The sequence below is a fragment of the Cnephaeus nilssonii genome (assembly GCF_951640355.1).
Source record: "Cnephaeus nilssonii genome assembly, chromosome: 17".
Lineage (NCBI taxonomy): Eukaryota > Metazoa > Chordata > Mammalia > Chiroptera > Vespertilionidae > Cnephaeus > Cnephaeus nilssonii.
Window position 1 is genome coordinate 13,102,837 of NC_137088.1, and position 20,571 is coordinate 13,123,407.

At 48.5% G+C, this 20,571-nt stretch overlaps 1 protein-coding gene across 1 annotated transcript in view; it reads right to left on the bottom strand.

Annotated features, from left to right (window-relative positions):
• Nucleotides 1-5,979: 5,979 nt before the first annotated feature.
• CMTM8 (CKLF like MARVEL transmembrane domain containing 8) overlaps nucleotides 5,980-20,571 on the bottom strand; it is a 63,464-nt gene continuing 48,872 nt past the window's right edge. Inside the window, exons 2-4 of the mRNA XM_079795584.1 lie at nucleotides 8,737-8,910; nucleotides 8,091-8,207; nucleotides 5,980-6,428 (exon numbers count right to left, since the gene is read on the bottom strand). Of these exons, the coding sequence (XP_079651710.1) occupies nucleotides 6,345-6,428; nucleotides 8,091-8,207; nucleotides 8,737-8,910 (375 nt within the window). The 3' untranslated portion in view covers nucleotides 5,980-6,344. The remainder of the gene's footprint in view (nucleotides 6,429-8,090; nucleotides 8,208-8,736; nucleotides 8,911-20,571) is intronic.

A 20,571-nucleotide genomic window follows, 5' to 3' on the forward strand; every position in this document is an offset into this window, starting at 1 on the left:
ACCTTCTGGTAAGATTTTTCAGTGGACATAAACTCTCCTTTCTTTGGGGTAAATACTGATGAGTAAATTTGCTGGGTCACAGGTTGAGCATATGTTTACCTCCATTGGAAGCTATCAAACAATTATCCAAGGAGCATATTACGTTGCACTCCTTCTGGGTTGTTTCTTAATAACCACACAAGATATGTTATCAGTGTTCTTTTTGAGCAGAGTGTCCCTGTGGCCAAACTTGTAACTTTATTTGGAGATAACATTTAAAAAAAACACACCTCCCTTATGAGATCACTGGATGCCAGAGCTATGCTGTCATCAGAAGACTGTCGTCAGTGTGGCCGTCTTGATAGTTCTAGAATGTGGAGCTACTCATGCAGCCTCTGTTTTGACAAGTCTCCCAAAGGATTCCGGTGAATGCTCCAGTTTGAGAAACAGTCATGACAAAGTTTGAGACGTTGTTAATTTTCATGACAAAAAAAAAACACGTCTTTGATATCTGTCTTCTCTTTAGACAGCAGTCACTGGTGCCTGGTACAATCATTCCTTTCTCTGTAAAACAATGATCATTGCACCGAGGGGCTGCTGGGGCAATGGGATAGACCTGCAGGCATTCTGTAACATTCCCATCCCCCCAGGCATGACGTTGGCATTGTGGATCATTTTTCAGGTAGATTTACATTTTCATCGAGTACTTGTCCCAGGCGTCAAAACCCCACCATGGAGATGACAGGGCGTCTTTGTTGCCGTGAAGGCTTCAGGGAAGCGGGAAAACCAAGTACTGGATCATTTCTACTCCGCCCAGTGGTCTTCATCCAATTCAGTAATCTTCTCAATCACTGATTTTCAATGTATGCTCCCCAGACCAGAGGCACCTGGGAACTTGCGGTTAATGCAAATCCTTGGGTCCCACCCAGACCCGCTGAATCAGAAACTCTGGGCGTTAGGCTCGGCAGAGTGTTTTGATAAGCTGTCCCCCCACCTCCCTCGTGATTCAGGTGCATGCTGGAATCTGGGAACCAGTCATTTCCTGAGCCCACTGGAGTTGACTTGGCTGGGTTTCTCTGACTGCTGTTGGCCAATGTGCCACCAGCCCAGATAGGAAATGATCACCGGTGATGGCCACTTGGTGTTCATCACTTAAAAGCTTGAGCAAGATGCTTGGCAATACCAGGGCCATGTACGAAGGCTCCACGGATCAGACCTCTAGACCAGACAGCAAGCACAGTCCCACCGGCAATGGAGGGGAATGCCAGATGGCCCACAACGGGGCCAACACTTGGGTATTGCAGTCTTTTCCATGTTAGCCATTCTAGAGGGTGTGGCATAGCATCTCACTATAGTTTTAATTTGGGGGGGGGGGGGAAGCAGCACCTTTGAGTTATTTCTAAGCCCTTTTATTCTGTTCGGAGTTTAGGTTTGATCCTCACTCTGATAGTCAGTGTTCTTTGGCCAACTCACTTCCAGAGAGGGAAGCCACTGCTCAAGAGCGACGACTTGTCTTTGAGACACAAGGCGGAGTTCTCATTCAGTTCAAACCCTTACAGGCCAGATGGTTTCACGTCCCTTCTTCACACTCAGGTCACGAAAACTCCTTTGAGAACTCATCCTTCCAGCTGCTTCTCTTTCTGGGGCCTTCCCAGGCTATCACCACCCTTAAGCAACAGCCTCGGGAAGGCGTGAGTCACCCTCTCAAGTGGCCTCTCAAACTTTCCCTTTTCTACCCTTCTACGGACAAGGAGTCTGGTGCTACAAGTCGATTTGTCCTGTCATTACTGCCATGTGCCTAAGGCCCTTTGGTGGCTTACTATTGGAAAGAAAACCAGAACCAAGATCTTATGCCTTTGCTTGAAAGCCATTTGCCAGAATGCCCTGGGTATTGGTTAGGATACCTACTGTTGCAAGAAACAGAAATTCGTTTAACCAAAGTGCATATAATTAATTGCTCCTGTAATTGCAAAGTCCAGAGTGTGCCTGCATTCAGGGCTGAATTCATTCAGTGGCTCGGCCACGTAATCATGGTGAAGTTTCATCTCTTTTCCTTTCAGTCACCTTCATCCTATGACTGGCTCCCCCTTGTGGTTACAATATAGTTTTTGCCAACAACTTCCTGCCAACATCCCAGGAAGTCCTACAGAACTTCTTTTCCAGAACTCCAGAGCAAGTCTTGGGTCACATCCCATCCTCGAACCAATCAGTATGGCCAGGGGGTGGGATTACTTTAGGCAGAGCCCCAGGCTCCATTCCTAGAGTCACAGTGGAGTTAGCTTCCCCAAGTAGCTGGGGCTTACGTGGGTGGTGTGGATCCCCAATAAAAACAGGGTAGTAGTTAGATAACAGGAGGAGGGAGAAGAGATGTGGGCGAGATAGTGATCAAGTCTGCTCCGTTCTGGATGTTGTTAGATTCTGAGTATTCTATTTTAAAAATCTGCTTGTGACATGGATGGTTACTCAAAACATATCTTCTAAATGAAACGTCTCCTCGGTAAACAACTTGCTTGCCACTCGCTATGCCTAAGTGTCTGAAAAGTCATCACCTCTGTGTTGTCAAGCACTATCCCTCAAACCCTATTTTCTTTTAAATAGACAGCAAACACCTACATTTACGTACTCCCTAACTTACAATACGTAGTTCAATCTTCGCTAATGTCCCAAGTCATCAACACTGGAACATTTATCTGACCTTCCTTCACAGCTGTCGGCTTGCAATTCACCTTTGGGCAGAACTCTGCCAGGAGAACTTACGTGAAACCAAGTTCACAAACGTGTCTCAGGTTGCCACCTTTCAGTGTCTGTGTGGGAAACTAGCCTTACATGCCCAGGTTATATATTTTTTTTTCTGTGAAAAATCATCTTTCAACTAAAAATAATAATTGTCTCGGGGACAGAAATATAAACTCTGAATGGATTTTTTCCTACCCAGGGCCGGCATCTTCAGTTAGTGTTTTTAATCGTCTGTGTTCTTCGCAGAGACACTTTATGTATTTAAAATCTTTAGTGGGCTGATACCCTGAAGGGATTTCCCTAGGAAGGAAGCAATTAAAAAAATAGACAAAAAAATAATTGATGTTGAACATTTTTTGTCTCTGGCTTCTCTTGTCGTTTTCAAATATTGTCTAAATATTTATCTTTGGGGGCTATGGGTTGGAAATAGCAACGGAGAGGGATGAAGTGCCTAAAGCATTTCATTGATGGGCCATGAGTAGGTTAAGCACATTAAATGAAAAACCCACCCAACTCCATCAGAGAAAAAGTGCTGGTTTGGAAGGGCTGCTTGGTGCACGCAGGCAGCTAGATAGTACTTACTACCCCTATGATCACGTTTTTATAAAACCCCAGAAACCGATTCTTCTCGTTACGTTGGTGGTGCTACATGTGGCTTGGTTTTTTTTCTCTTCTTTCTTAAGAGAAAAATTAATGCAAACCCAGTTAGAAACTGACAGCTTGGTCTGAACTAGAGCGACTCAGTTTGTTGTCCAAAAAGCCACGCTTAAAAAAGTTGTTCTTTGAACAAAGTCAGTATTCAAAAGAGGAAATAATAATTTCCTTTCAGTTAAAAATAAATGCTGTTGTTTTGTTTTGTGTTTTGGTGAACTTTCAGGACAACACAAAGGACCATGCTCCTTAAAAACCACAAATAAGGACAAGACAGCAAGTGACCCTGCCTGGACACAGGCGAGTCATTGTTCTCCTGGAACAGGTGTGTCTGGTGCTACCGGTTCAACACAGACCTACTGTTGTAGTCCATTTGGAAGATATTTCAAAGTCGTTTATGGAACTTTTTACCCCAGAAGTTGCAGGCATGATCATAGAAATCACACACATGTGGGGAGAAGCGGAGGGGGAAGAGGGAGAGAGGGGGGGGGGGGGAGGGAGGGAGAGAGGGAGGGAGGGAGAGAGAGAGGGAGGGAGAAGAACATAAAAACAGGCTTCTTTCTTTATGACTGTTTTCCAGAAACAGATCTTTGTAGGTTAGTTTTTCTGCCTTTTATGGAGACTTGATTGCAATGGTCCTATACACAGACTTTGTAAATTAGTAATCCACACATGAAACCTATATGTTCATGTTGACTAATGTCATCCCAATAAAATTTTTTAAAAAATTAAGTACTGCCCTGACCGGTTTGGCTCAGTGGATAGAGCGTCGGCCTGCAGATTGAAGGGTCCCAGGTTCAATTCCGGTCAAGGGCATGTACCTTGGTTGCGGACACATCCCCAGCAGCGAGTGTGCAGGAGGCAGCTGATCGATGTTTCTCTCTCATCGATGTTTCTAGCTCTCTGTCCCTCTCCCTTCCTCTCTGTAAAAAGTCAATAAAATATATTTTAAAAAAAAGTAAGTACTTAAAAAGCACAGGGAAGATGAATATGCCTCTGTGCGTGTGAGAGATGAACAGAGCAGAGCACACACACTCTGGTGAGTTATTTCTGCTTTCCTTGCAAAATGAATGAACCAGAGGCTGTCCTGGGGATGACGGGGGATACAGCTCCAAAATGATCGCAGCCCCGGTCACCTGCGGGTCTGTGTCGCTAAAGCTCAACCTTCATGGCTTGCTCGATGTTGCACTCAAGAGTGGCCTCCTGTGCCCCCAACACCCACCCACTCCCACACATCCGTACCCTACCCCACCTCTCATGTGTGGTGCCCCCTGCCCACGACCTCTTTGGACCCACAACTCAAGAACATTTTTTCACTGTTTCCTCCAAAAGCCCGGGGTGAGTGTTATTAGACACCGAAGAAATCCCACCTCTCCTCTATAGGGGTAAGCGGAACCTGGTTACGGGATTAGAATCAGGTTAAGTAGGAAAACCAACACAAACAACAGACAACAGAAAGCAGCCCGGCTGGTGTAGCTCAGCGGCTGAGCATCGACCCAGGAACCAAGAGGTCACCGCTTCAATTCCCGGTCAGGGCACATGCCTGGGTTGAGGGCTTGATCCTCAGTGTGGGGTGTGCAGGAGGCAGTCGATTAATGATTCTCTCTCATCATTGATGTTTCCACCTCCCTCTCCCTTCCTCTCTGAAATCAATTTAAAAAATATATAAAAATAACACCAACAGAAAGCAACAGCTCTGTTAACAAAGAAGCAGAAGAGCAGAGGTCACAGGGTCACGTCCGCAGAGCGGGAACGTGGCTGAAACTCTCTCCACTGTCATCAACTCGACGAACGTTTCTGTGGTTTTTTGTTTTTCACCAGAAGCTCATGTTGAAAAATCACCCGAGATACACTGCAGCAGCAAGAACCCTCCTACCGAAAAGCACTTCCTCTAAGGGCACATCTGCCTTGCTGGCGGATAATATCGAACATCCACATGTCAGAGCAGGAGTGCTGGAGCCCTAGCCAGTTTGGCTCAGTGGACAGAGTGTCAGTCCGCCTGTGGACCAAAGGGTCCCAGGTTCGATTCCGGTCATGGGCACATGCCTGAGTTAAAGGCTTGATCCCATCGTGGGGTGTGCAGGAGGAGGCCGACCAAGGATTCTCTCTCATCATTGATGTTTCTAGCTCTCTCTCCCTCTCCCTTCCTCTCTGAAATCAATAAAAATATATATTAAAAAAAAAAAGAAAAAAGGAGGAGTGCTGGAGATTGGAGACGAGGATTTCTAGTCTGGTATTTCCCAGAAAATATGGTCCATGTGTCACTGTGGTCAGCAAGAGGACCTGAAGATACATGTGAGTATTGATCCTTTTAATGGCTATGCACTGATTTTAATAGGTATCAGGAGCAAGAGTACCACTCCTACATCACTCACTGGACTCAGCAGCACGCCTAGGCCAGTGTCTCCTTAGGTTCTCTCTGGGCCTGTGATGAGCACGTGAGAATCATGGACACCGATGATCCCCAGAACTGGGGGGATGGCTCTCTCCTGCCACCCCAGCCTAGCGGCCATGGACAAGTGTCTCGTAGCAATGTCGTACCTGCACAGCCCTGAGAGGATGAAGGAGAGCACTCCACCTTGGTCTCCTTCCTCAAATCAACACAACAGCATCCAAGATTTTGAAACATTTAATCGAAAAAAAATCTGGCATTGTAAAAGTTAAATTTTACAAACTTGACACATTCTTTATATTAGCATGTTATCCATGTATACATCATCTAAGAAAATAATAATAATAATAATGTCTACGAAGACATCTGACAAGATCTTGAAGAGGTCATTACAATCTATATAGCTCTTTGCAAATAAGGGTCCAGTTTTATTGTAACAAACCACTGTGAGCAAAATTTAACTAAGTATATAAAAACGTTAGTTAAATACAATTCTCTGGAAATATACAGTATACCTACAGCTGTTTTTACAGTGAGAGGCTTCCTCCCCCGCGTCCCCACCCCCCATAATTCTCAAAATGGCTAATCACTGGACGGTCCTGGATCTCCAAGCTATAAAACTGAAATATGTGTTTCCAGCGTAGCAGATGGTGACCAGGAAGGCGAAGAACTGGAGAAAACAAAGCATAACAGAAACGGGGTTTAGGGCACATTGTAATTAGCAAACGCTATCATTTCACCTCCATTGAATCATGCACCCACAGCATTCCTTGACTCCAGGCTTTCTTGGTTCAATTACCTTCCTTCTGAAATGATTTCTGTCTATCTTTTATTTTTTTTGGGAGCATATCTGGAAAGTTTAGTTTTGCTCATATAACCCTGGGGTATGATTCACTTAGGGGCGAATATGGTGGTGTGCATCTGAGAAAGGCACCTGGTATTTCCAATTTAGTACAGTAGTTCCCCCTTCTCTGCAGGGGGTACATTCTAAGAACCCCAGGGGATGCCGGAAACAGTGGATGGCAACAAACCCTATATAGACTATGTTTTTCCCTACACATATACACCTGTAATAGATAATTTGTAAATTAGGCCCAGTAAGAGGTTAATAACAATAACTGATCATAAAATGGAACAATTACAACAGCATTCTGTAATAAAAGTTACATGAATGTGATCTCTCTCTCTCTCCCTCTCTCTCTCTCTCATAACCTGATAACCAAGAAGACTGCTAAGGGGCAGGGAGCTTATATGAGGGACAAAGGGATGATTCACATCCTGGGCAGGAGAGAGCGGGACAGTGTAATATTTCATCATGACATTCAGAATGGTGTGCAGTTTAAAAAATACGAATTATTTATTTCTGGAATTCTCTATTTAAGGTTTTTTTGGACCGTGGTTGACTGTGGGTATACCACACTGCAGAAAGCAAAACCACGTGCCACGGGGACTACTGTATGGGCCATTTTAGACCAGGGCTTACCCTCGGGTTCCCACGGGCTCAGTTACCATAAATGAGTCGGGCCGCAGGAGGAGGGGATGAGCCCTGGGAGGTGTGTGGTGTGAACGGTGAGTTGGAAAACGCAGGCCCCTCTTAGGAGCAACCTCCACCCAGTTCAGCAGACTCACGCCACGAGCCCGGGGCCGCCACAGTGTGATGTTTAATCTCGTGGGCCCCCGTGCTTTCTCCCTTCACACAGCAATTTGGAAATATGGGTGAAGAATACAATGAACACCCATGTTTCATCAACCAGCTTTAACATGATCCCTCTGGCCTTCCTCTGCTCCCCCGACCAACACTTCCTTTGCGGGTGGGATATTTTAAGGTCAGTATTAGACAAACTTTCAAAAGGAAGCTTTTAAATTAGAAAAACAATACACACGTAATGGTTTAAAACTGCACACTGTACAGAAGTGCACTAATTAAAAGGTAGAAGCCCCTCACGCCACACTCATCACCCAGGCGCAGTCCCCGAAAGGAACCTCTTCGTTGGTGTATATTTATTTTTCTACGCATCCTCAAGGCACCCACAGGCATTCCTACTTGAAACCAAACAAAGAGAACCACAGCGTGCTCGTTTTCTGCAGCTCTCTCCCCACTTAACTGCAGTCGGTAGAATGATGCTTAGAGAGCCTCCCATACGTTTTTCTCCCTCAACTCCTTACTGGGTTCCAGCCATCTGGCTTTCACGCAAGCACAGCCTCACCGATTTATGACGCTTGCAAACCAACCAGCTAATTGCCAGTGCGTCCGACTGCAGGCGGCGCCTTTTCCGGCCGACAACGCTGTCCTCCTCCTGATCCCCAGAGGGATGAGGGGGGGCTCACTCACCGAGGAGGCCGCCCAGCTGTTGAAGTTGTGGCTGTCCCGCTCCGGGGCGACGGACGATGCATCCACAATAGCGGCCGAGAGGTACAGGATGAAGGCACTGCCATTAAAGCACAGACCCTGGGGAGACAGACGCTGGGGTGCTTAGGGAGCGTGGGGAGGTCTGGGCACCTCCGAAGCTCAGAATTGGGCAGAACTGCACCCTGGCTGTGGTAAGGTGCTCCTCTGGACACTTGGGGACCGGGGCTCGGAGGAGGCAGCTCCCCCGTGTTTTGGGGAGGGGAGGGTTTTATACCATCTCCTTCACAGCACACCCAGACACCCCTCCGTTTTCCCCAACACACCCAGGCTCCCTCAATTTGCTCTTGATCCTCATTTCATCCAATTCAGCCATGGCGACGTATTGGCGAGGAAGGTGCCACCGGTGAGAAGGGCCTCAGCCCGCCGCCCCCAGCAGGAGCCCACCCCGCAGCACCTGCCCTGGGAGAGCGCTGGCCCAAAGCAGGCCCCTTGCTCTCGGCAGGGAGGGGCCTGTCAGTCAGTTCCTCAAGCCACTGCAAGTTCTTAAACATGCAGACTCGACCAGAGGAGGACGACATTCCAGCCTACCTAGTGGGCCATGGGCCCGAAGCACGCCCGGCTCCCTTACCACGGTTGTCCAGGGCACCTGGGGGATCCTGGTGTAGGTCATCGTTATGTAGACGATGAGGAAGAAGACGGTGAGGACCCAGTAAAACACAGCGACAAACATGACCCAGCCAAAGGCAGGGACCCGGAAGTACTCCGTCCCGGCGATAAGTGTCCATACCAGTAGTCCCAGGATCTGTGAAATGATGGAGGCAGTGGGGAAGGGAGGAGGAAGGAGAAAGTAAGGAAAAAGAAGACAGAGGGGGAAAAAAAACCCATTACAGAGTGTCAGTTACACCTTTCAGCCATGTACACACATAAACATGACTTTTCAAGTACAATAGGGATTACAAACTTACTGCCTACAAAGGCCAGGAAGGTAAAACAAATGAACACAGTAGGCTGGGCAGAGACCCTGGCAACCAAGAAAAACTATGTCTTGTTTTAAGGAGCAGTTTCTTCTCAGCTCCAGCCAATTGTTGTGAGCTAGCTGGTTTTGCTCCTCACCCCCAACCCCCTCCCTGTCCCCAGGGGGGGGGGGGGGAGGGACAGAAACTCAAGTTTCTACATGGTCATCTTGACTTTTATTTTTATTTATTTATTTATTTAAAGTATATTTTTATTGATTTCAGAGAGGAAGGAAGAGAGGGAGAGAGAGATAGATAGAAACATCAATGAGGAGAGAGAATCATTGACTGGCTGCCTCCTGCACGCCCCTCACTGGGGATCGAGCCTGCAACCTTGGCATGTGCCCTGACTGGGAATCGAATTGTGACCTCCTGGTTCACAGGTCAACACTCAACCATTGAACCATGCTGGTAGGGGGATCATCTTAATTTTTAAATGTTGACACTAACAAGAGTTTTAAAACATCATGATGGGCCCTAGCTGGTTTGGCTCAGTGTATAGAGTGTCGGCCTGAGGACTGAAGAGTCACAGGTTTGATTCTGGTCAAGGGCACATGCCTGAGTTGCAGGCTCGATCCCTCATAGCGGGTGTGCAGGCGGCAGCCAATCAATGATTCTCTCTCATCATTGATGTTTCTATCTCTCTCCCCCTCTCCCTTACTCTCTGAAATCAATAAAGATATATTAAAAAAACAAAACGAAACAAAACAAAAATCATGAGGGGCAAAACAACACACATCTGTGGCTAGCATTTGCTCACAGGCTGATACCCGTCCAGAGAACAAGACTGCAGGCCCACTTGAGGTGGACCCTGGACCGATCGGCTCTCAGGGGATGAACCACTGAGCATTCGGCACCTGCTACGGCCGCCCTCCTCACAGGCGGCCTGAGAGCCTTCAGAAAGGAGGCTAAGCGAGGCCGGGCACGGCACTCCGTGTTTTAACACAAGCCACAGGTCTATCCAGCCGCAGTCGTCAACGCTTCGCCACTGCTGAGGAGCAAGACCAAACCCAAAGCCAAACCCATGTCACCGCTGACGACAGGGGGACCTCCCCGAGGGGAAAAAACTGACCTAAATCCCAGGCACCTCTAGTCCCGAACTCAGGAAGGCCACAGCGAGGGACGCCTCTCACATCCCAGCGCCTTTCAAGGACCAGGAGGACTTTATTCCTAAGCCATGAGAAAGTTAGCATCCACCAAAATAAGAGACAAAACAAAAACAGCAAAATAACAAGAAAAAGAAAAAGGGAAAAGTTAGTATCTAAGCCATACCCCCAGGAGACAGCCTCGGGGGCCCAGGACAGGCTCTGGCTGCAAGCGCCAGCTTGCTGAGCGACTGGGGACAAACGGCTGCATTTCTGTTTTAAAGGGAACAGAATACTGGAGTGCTTTCAATCACAAGGCGAGGGGCGGAGCTTCCACTCCTTTGGCCACTGAGAGCACCGAGCCTGTGCCTGGCTTCCCGCTCTCAGGCCCCAGGGACAGACCGGGGCACAAACTCTAGGTGAAGTCGGTGGGGAGAAGTATTTGGATTAATACAGATCTGAAAGAAATGCCAAAAAGGCAAGCAGAGGGTGATAAGGGACTGTAACAGGGAGGCAGGACCTTGTAGCAGGAAGTCTCAGGGGAGGCAGGGAAGGCAACATCCTAGGCCAGTGGTCGGCAAACTCATTCGTCAACAGAGCCAAATATCAACAGTACAACGGTTGAAATTTCTTTTGAGAGCCAAATTTTTTAAACTTAAACTTCTTCTAACGCCACTTCTTCAAAACAGACTCGCCCAGGCCGTGGTCTTTTGTGGAAGAGCCACACTCAAGGGGCCAAAGAGCCGCATGTGGCTTCGCAAGCCGCAGTTTGCCGACCACGGTCCTAGGCAGACAGCACAGCACGGGCAAAGGTCTGGAGGGGGAGGGCTTCTGCCTTCTAGGACACGTAAGGAAGCGCAGTCAGGAAGGACATCCGTGCAAAACGCTAGGAAGGTTGGGGAGGGTCAGATCGCGTGGGCTCAGGACACCTAAGGATTCCGTATTTTATCTAAGGCAGAGGGAAGGTTTTGAGCAAGACAGTGATGGCAAGATCAGGTTATGTTTTCATAAGGCCACTCTTTTGAAATGACACGTGGAGGAGAAAGGGTAGGTGTGAGGAGACAAGTTCAGAGACTGTCACGATAATCCGAGGGGCAGGAGATGATACACAGTTGGCCATCTGTGTCCGCGGTTCCACACCCGTGGATTCAACCAAAGGCTACATGGCTGCTGACGTGTGCTATGTAGTTAGACCTAAGATGGTTCCATCTATACTGAACACTTACAGACTTTTTTCCTTGTCGTTATTCCCTAAACAATACAGTATAATAATTATTTACATACCATTTACACTGTATTAGACATTAGAAGTCATCTAGAGATGATTTAAAGTGTACAGGAGGATGTGCGTCGGTTATATGCAAATGCTGCACGACTATCTGTAAGGGACCTGAGCATCCTTGGATTCTGGTATCGTCAGGGGTCCTGGAACCAATCCCCTGCAGGTATCCAAGGACGACCGTATCCAAGACCAACTCCCGGGCAGTGAATATTGGGAAGGGAGTGAATTCAAGACAAGTTCCAGAAGCAGACAGGGCTTGAATAGATTAGATTAGGATAAAGTGGAATGGCCCCCAGGTCTCTAGAAAGATTTAGAAAGTGGATTCGCATGTCATCTCCTCAGCGGGAAGAACAGCTTTGTGCTCTTAAAACAAAGTCAGACAACCAAGGTCACCTGCTCTGTGATGAGGGCAAAGCCTGAACAACAGGGCGGAAAGCTGAGAGCAAGACACAAACCAGAAGAAAGTCACTTTGGAGAGGGAGGCAAAAAAACATTTAAAAATTCAGTGTCCGCAGGGAGAAAAGACATTACGATAGTGAAACACCAAAAGGAGGTCCCAAGGAGGACACAACCAGTCCTTCAAAAACAAAATCCGCTTTTGAAATTAAAACAGGATGGCAGATATTAAAAACTCAATAGAAGTGTTACATGATAAGATTGAGAAAACCTTCTAGAAAAGACAGCGAAAAGATGAAAAAACAACGGGAGAGGTAAGGATAGAAGTTAAGAGTACAGGCTCAGGAGGTCTAACATCTGACTAATAAGTTTCAAGAAGAGAGACTGGAGTTTCCCTCCCTCCCTCCCTCCCTCCCTTCCCACAAACACACAGCACGAACCAAGGAGAAGCCATGTGAGCACACAGCAAGACGGCAGCTATCTGCAGCCCAAGGCAAAGGCCTCACCAGAAACCAACCCTGATGGCCCCTTGATGTTGGACTCCAGCCTCCAGAACTGTGAGAAATAAAGGCCTATTCCTTAAGCCACCCAATCCACAGTATCTTGCCATGGGAGCCCAGGCTAAGACAGCCGGTCACAGGAAGTTACTAGTTGGCATGTAAAATCGAATCGGATGGCGGCAGCACACCTATTATTCATTGCTACGAATGGCAGTACAGCCAGAGGTGTCTCAGGTGGCTGCCTCTGGGGAGGGAGACCTCTGGAGTAAGGAGGCCGGAGGGGGGGGGGGGGCGGTGAGAACTGCTGTTGCTATAAGCCTTTGCGTTCTGCAGGTAAGTGACCACCCTATTGATCTCAGCAGACTCCCTAGCATCATCTGGCTACGGTACCCGTGATAATGAATGGTACTTTGGACGCTTTCCAATATTTATACCTCCTGTTTCTTTTCGTGTATGATTGCAATAACCAGAATCTCCAGAACCATCTTCCAGAACACAAGTGACACCCAGCACCCTTATTTTAATTCCATGTCATTGTTCACTTGGATGTTTTCCGTTCGTACGATGTCTGTTATGAGTAGGTGGTGAATACCCTTTATCAAGCTAAAGATTTCTATTGTTTAGTGCACTGCAAGGTCTCTACTCCAACCTCCTTCCTGAACAATAGGGTAATGAGCTCCGCTGAATGCGTTTCCTGTATCTCCCCTTTACAATTAAGTACAGTGTTCCTAACACGGCTAACCCTTTTGACGGTCCAGGGTCATCACAAACAGACTATTTTCATTACTGCCTTGTGCTATGCAACGAGATTGCTTGTGCCTGAACGGTACCAAATTATCTATTTTTCTAAGAAACTTTTTTAAAAAATATTTTATTGATTTCAGAGAGGAAGGGAGAGGGAGAAATAGAAACATCAATGATGACAGAGAATCATCGATCAGCTGCCTCCCACACGCCCCCCACTGGGGATTGAGCCCGCAACCTGGGCATGTGCCCTGACCGGGAATTGAACCGTGACCTCTTGGTTCACAGGTTGATACTCAACTGAGCCACGCGGGCTGAACATAAGAAGAAACATTTTTAATGGAAAATCATCAATGGTCCCCCCTCTGGAGACTCAGTGAGCTGATTCCGACACTCTCCTCTGCCCTTGGCATGCACAGGCCCATGAACAGCCTAGGGACTAAAACACAGGTGTCTTAGATTTTTAACAATCAAACAGGAGACACAGTAAGTCTGTCTGAGAAGACGCCTGTAAAGCCAGTCTGTGCAGCCTGTGAGCTGCGTGACAGCTATTCTGCTGCCGAGAGGACCTGCCTGATGGCGGTGCTGAAGGGTCTCATTTGTTCAAGTATCTTCTGAGCGTTTACGACGAGCCAGGGGTTTCTTTGGGCACTGCTGGTGGGGCAGGGAACGCAACACTGCTGTAGCCCACGGTTGGCCGACTTACCTGGCGTTAGCTTTGACTGGCACGAGCCCCATGACGGCATCTGTATTTCAGTCTTGAAAACAAGACAGGTGACTCCTGACGATGAACCAGGCTGCCCCAGGAGCACCGCTCCAGCTGTTCCCAGCTGGCGTTGCCCAGGGCAGCTGCGCTGTACCAGGTGTGAGCTCAGCACACCTCTGAAATGCCTCACTGGGCTTTTGATCACTTACCGCGTTAATTCCGTGCAATGAAGTGGCATTGGAAATCGGCTATTGTAGATTACACTCCTATGTGCCCTGCGACGAGGGAACCCAACCGCATGACCATGCCTGGCTGCTGTTCTCCTGACAGGTGTTTCATGTAGCACACCTGGGCAACGTTCATTCATTCAAAAACCTCACAGGTAGACAAGCATGAGGGGAAATAGACATGGTCTCTGCCCCTGGAGAAGGTACATCAATGGTATCTAACCACACACTGTGATAAGTCCTATGAGAGGAAACGGGGCTGATTGGAGGATGTAAAGCATAAGGGCCCATCCAATCTGTGTGGTCAGAGGAAGTCTGAGATGTAAACGAGTGACTGCGAGTTAGCAAAATGTGCGTGGTGCAGGCAATGCTAAGACTCTGAGACAGAGACCCCACTGGGTAATGTGAGTCTCCCATGGTTAAATGGCTTGGGAGAAATATTTAAACTCCGAATTCCTTTTTTTAAAAAATATATACATATTTATTTCAGAGAGGGAGGGAGAAGGAGAGAGAGTTAGAAACATCAATGATGAGAGAGAATCATTGGCTGACTCCTGCATGCCCCCTACTGGGGATAGAGCCAGCAACCCGGCATGTGCCCTTGACCGGGAATCAAACCGGGACCCTTCAGTCCGCAAGCCGATGCTCTATCCGCTGAGCCAAAGCAGCTAGGGCTCAAGCTCTGAATTCTTACCAGCTGTGTGGCTGGGCAAATAACTTTCATTTATTTTACCAATATTTATTGAGTACCTACTATGCGCTCAAGTCCCAGGGAACAGTCATAGCATAATATCTGTTACAGAGTACGGAGTGCTTTACATGCAGGCCTCACCTCATTTAACCTCACAGCTGCCCTCTGAAATGACTTTTATCATGACCATTTTGCAGGGAAACGGAGGCACCATGAGTTAAATAACTTAGTTCAAGCTTTTAACCACTGTGCTACACAATATCACAGCATGCCCCAAATCAGCGAACATTTCTGTGCCTCAGTTTCTTTAGGACAGAATGATGTGCATTTTCTAAAATTGACATGATGAGAAATATGCTCTATACATGACAGTTTCTTTTTTAAAAATATATATTTTTTATTGATTTTAGAGAGAAAGGGAGAAGGAGAAAGAGAGAGATAGAAACATCAATGATGAGAATCATTGATCGGCTGCCTCCTGCATGCCCCCTACTGGGGATCGAGCCCACAACCTGGGCATGTGCCCCTGACCAGGAATCGAACAGTGACCTCTTAACCACTGAGCCATGCCGGCCGGGCTAAACCAGACTATTAATACATCGAGCCAGTGAAGATGATAGGACAAAAGCGTGTCTCCCTTCCCTGAACCATCAGGGAGCCACAGCCTGTTCAAGCAGACAGCTCCCCACACCTGCCAGGCATTTCCCTCCTGGAGGCAAGGGGAATCTTCCAGCCAGGCATCTCCTACACCCCGATTCTGCACAGCAAGCATGGCGACCTTCTCCATGTAGCCACTAGAGGGTGGCCAAACTCTGCTTATGAAGGATTAAGGCGCTCCAGTCCCTGTTCAGTGGAGATCAGAATTGACCCGCTGTCTGGATGAGTTCCTACATTCATAGCACATTCCACAGAGGTGGCGGGCGGGACGTGGAAGGATAAACTCGGTCTGGTACTCTCACCCGTTAGGACTAGACGTTGCCTGGAGACAGATCTGACAAGAAATGCTATCGGCTGGCTGAGATAAGGATTCATTAACAGAAAGATTTGGAAGGGCAAATTTCACCCGCAAGTTCATGGCCTCCCCGTGCCCCTGCAAAGTGTCTACTGAAGCGTGTTTGACCCTCTACAGGAGGGACTGTGGGGAGGATCGGCCAGGGTGGCCGAGGAGGCTCGGGCTCTGCTGCTTTCTCTAATAAGGAACGTAGCCTCTTTAGGCCTCGTACCAACCTGGGAAATGGCGGAGGATGGTGTTAGACAAGCAGCTCTCAAATAGGAGGGGGGGGGGGGGGCAGCATCAGGGAGGAGCATCCCTGAGCCACCGGGGGGATTACAAACCACTTGGTCTTCTTCCCACTTTCCTACAGGTCCTGAGGTAGGTGCCCCCCCTCTGGCCCTCCCTGACTCAAGTGCTCTTGGGTGCTTCAGAGCAGAACGGAGCTTGAGGTGTGGGTCATGCTAGCAATTTGTGACTCAACCTTGCTCTTGCTTAGAACTCACATTCTATGACCAACCAGGGACAATCCATCAGGACCCCAATATTCCCAGCGAGCCATGGAATGGAAATCTGCATACTGGGCTGGTTTTAAAACACGGCGACACTTCTTTGACACACCACTCGGAATTCAGGCCTCTCTTGCACATGGGGACTTGGTTCTGATGAACAGAGCTGGCAGAAATGACGCATGTGACTTGGGAGGCTAGGTCATAAAAAAGGATACAGCTTCCCCCTAGCTATCTCCATCTCGGATCATGTGCTCTGGGGAAGTTGCAAGCTGTCTTGTGGGGAGGCCCACATGGCAAGGAACTGAGGGCTCCCTCCCACCGACAGCCAGCACCGACTTGCGAGCCAGGTGGGTGACCTCCTTGGAAGTGGATCCTCCAGTCCCCGTCAAGCCTTAAATGACTGCAGCCCCAGAGGACGTCTGACTGATGGTCAGGAAAACACCTGAGCCAGAACTGCCCAGCCAGGTTGACTCTGAATTCCTGGCTCACAGACATTGTGAGTGATGATGATACATATTTACTGCTGTTTTAAGTTTGGGCGCTTTTATTGCACAGCAATAGATGGCTAATACACCAAGTTCCACTTGGTCTTGTACACAAAGGGCACTGTGATACATAGAAAGGACAGAAGACCTAGGTTTGTCAAGAACTTGCTTTTGGAGCACAGGTTAGGTCATTGTCCTTCTGGGCCTCAGTCTGTACCTCCCTCAGATGGGTACAACACCATCTAGGTTGCTGCAGGGTCTAAAAGGTAATCTGTGACCTGCAAAGAGTGACTTCAAGTCTCAGGCTTTTTCTTCTTCTTCTTCCAGGAAACATGATGTAGTGGGCGGGCATCTTGGCAGGGAGGGTCCTAGAGTACTTAGGCAGTGAAAGAAAGGGGGAGTCTGTGCCCATAATCAGAACCACTGGGCTCAGGGTACTGAGGAATCATCACAGCAGAGTTGGCATGCTTTGTGAAGGGCCAACTTGTCAATGGCTTCAGCTCTGAGGGCCATATGGCATGTGTCACAACTACTCAATTCTGCCACTGCAGCCTGAAAGCAGACAGAGACAACATGCAAACGGGCGGGAGTAGCTGCTCCCCTGAAAAGCTGTATTTACAAAACCAGGTGCAGGCTGCATCGCCGGTGGGCTGTCATTTGCCAGCCTCTGCCCTCGAGCCTCGCTTCTCTAAGGGCGTGGTCCCCAGGGCAATAGGGTCAGCATCCACAGGTGCCTGTTAGAAATGCAGACGCTCGGGCCCACCGGCTCTGCTGGACCCGCCTCCCTGGGAAGGGACCCAGCTCCGTGCTTTCCTAAGCCCCCCTGCAGCTGCAGTTCGGGAAACCCACCTCCCGACCCTCTCTGCCACCCGCAGCCCCTGCACCAGGGACTTGAGAGGGATCTCGGATGACGATGACATGAGCAAACATCTCCCCAGGCCTCACAAAGAACACACATTATCTCAATATTCTCCATGAATCGGTGAAACGCCGAGAAGCAAAGCAGCAGCCAGTCCTCACCAAGTCGATCAGCCTCTTCAAGAAAACAGGACAAACTGTGTGGCGACAGCACGCCTGGAGTGAAGAGCTGGATTCAGCGGCAGCCCGAGGCCTCTGTATGGAGCCCTTTGAGGTCAGAGGCCAGCCCGGCTCCCAGCCCTCCTTGCTTCTCTAAGCAAATTTATTTGAATGTTGGTTCCCTTCGGTTTTGGTGAGGGGTGGGGGGTGGGGGGGTAAAAGGCAAAGATGGGAAGGAAAAAGGATATCTCTGAAGGAACTAAAGAGGGATGAAAGGCGTCTGGGAAAGAAGCAATAGGAAGGATGAGAAAGGAATGAGGGGGAGGCGAGAGTCACCATAAAAGTGTCTTCTACTGCTACCTGGGGCAGAGACACGTGAGTCCATAATGACAATAACTGTCTTGCCTGGAAGTACCACCATTCGTGCTTGTCTAAGGTATGACTAGTCACGTCACTCTCCTCTCATGTGGCCACACGACAGCGGAATGATGTAGACATCCTAGTCCCCATTTAGACAGGCAGATTGCGGCTCAGAGCAGTGAAAGGCCGTGTCCAAAGCCATGGTCCATGAGAAGGGTGGAGCCACAGCTCACAGCAGATAGAGGTCTCCTTTCTGCTTCAGCACCTCCCAGCACTGCTCACAGATCCATAGCTCCGTCTGAGGTCAAGGAAAAAAAATCTTACATGCACAGCCCTGGTGTGTGCCAACTCCACTTTATCGCAGGTCTGCGGGGACTGCTCCCAGGTGAACCTGCTTCTTTCTATCTGGGACAGCTCCACCTTTCTCCTCCTACCTTGAGGCATCAGGGAGGGAGGAGACCAGACCAAAAGGTCTGTGATAAACAATGTAATATCAGCCCGACCGGCATGCCTCAGTGGTTGAGCATCGACCTGTGAACCAGGAGGTCACAGTTCGATTCCGGTCAAAGGGCACGTGCCCAGGTTGCAGGCTCGATCCCCAGTGCGGGGTGTGCAGAAGGCAGCCAATCAATGATTCTCTCTCATCATTGATGTTTCTCTCTCTCTCTCCCTCTCCCTTCCGCTCTGAAATAAATAAAAATATATTCTAAAAAATAATAAACAATGCAATATCGAAAGTCACAAACCAGTTTAATGTCAATCTCAAAAGGACCAAAATAAAAATCAAACAAGGAGGATTATGAAATGCTTCCCTCTGCCAAAGATGCTGAGTGCCTGCCCCACACCTGTCAAGTGTGAAAAGCCAAACCCTCAGGTGGAGAATCACTGATCTCCAAGTGGGAGGCTCACCAGCTCTCCGTCTGGGCTGCTGTTTTCTGGCCTCTGTCCTTCTCTGGGTATTTAACTGCCTCGGGCGCAGGAAATACGACTGTGATTCATTGTCAAGTGAGAGTTTTGGCCTCACAGTTTGCAGGTCTCCTGGCTTCCACAGGCCTGAGAGGGCCCTGGCAGACAGGCTTGCCTCTTAGGAACCTACGCTCCTTTGTTGCATCCGTTCTTAATTCTGTTTCCTGGGTTATCAGGTCTTTTGTTGGAAACAGAAGGGAACTTAGGAAGAGGGCATCAATCATGACAGCCAATCCAGGAAACACGTGGGAACAGGCAACCTTCAACACATCTGTTCCACCCAATTAGCCTTTGCTCTGGTGGCACCAGCTGGACCAGGCTCAGGGGGGTCCGATGGCCATGGTCAGTGAAGTCACAGCTGCAGATGTGGAGAAAGGTAACCATCTGGCCCCTAGAAACAAGCTCAGGAGTCTCAAGCCTTGGAGTAAGGGGAGCCTGACCTCTACATTTTCAAGGAGACTTTCCCTTGGGCAAGCTGTCTGCTTCCGAAGGGAGATGCACACATCACCAAAGAGTCCTACCACTCATCAGCTAGTACCCCTGACCCCAACAAAACAGACTGGTCCTAAGGATTAGGGATGTTGAGCATCTTTTCATATGCTTTCTGGTCATCTATGTATATAAAAGCCAAGTGACCGGAAGGCTGGAATGACCGGAATGACTGGTCGCTATGATGCGCACTGCAACTGGCCAACTGGCCCGATACGGGGGCGACCTCTCCCTCCCCCACATTGGGGGCATGGCCGGCCAGCCAACCTTCCCCGTCCCCTTCTCCCACACACCGGCCCAATTTGATTGGCGCCATCTGGGAGGCCGGCCAGATCCAACCCGTGCATGAATTTGTGCACCGGGCCTCTAGTAAGTATATATATTTTTGAAATATGTTTTATTCATTGATTTCAGAGAGGAAGGGAAAGAGATGGAGTGATGAGAGAGAATCATTGATCAGCTGCCTCCTGCACGCCCCCTACTAGGTCGGGGGGAGGGAATCGAGCCCGCAACCTGGGCATGTGCCCTTGGCCGGAATTGAACCTGGGACCCTTTAGTCTGCAGGCTGATGCTCTATCCATTGAGCCAAACCAGCTAGGGTGAACTTATTGGAGTGACATTGGTTAATAAAAATTATATAGGTTTCAGGTGTACAATTCTATAATACATCACCTGCATATTGTATTTTGTGTTCACCAGCCCAAGTCAAGTCTCCTTCCATCGCCATCATAAGTATATCTTCTTTGGAGAAATGTCTATTCAAGTCCTCTGCCCATGTTTAAACTGGATTTTGTTGTTGTTGAGTTGTAAGAGTTCATGATAGAGTCTGGGTACTGACCCCTTTTCAGATATTTGATTTGTAAATACTTTCTCCCATTCTATAAGCTGCCTTTTCACTCTGCTGATTGTTTCCTCTGCTGTGAAGAAGTTTTGAGTTTGATGTAGTCCCATTTGTCTATTTTTGGCCTTTGTTGCTTTGCTTTGGGTATCATATCCAAG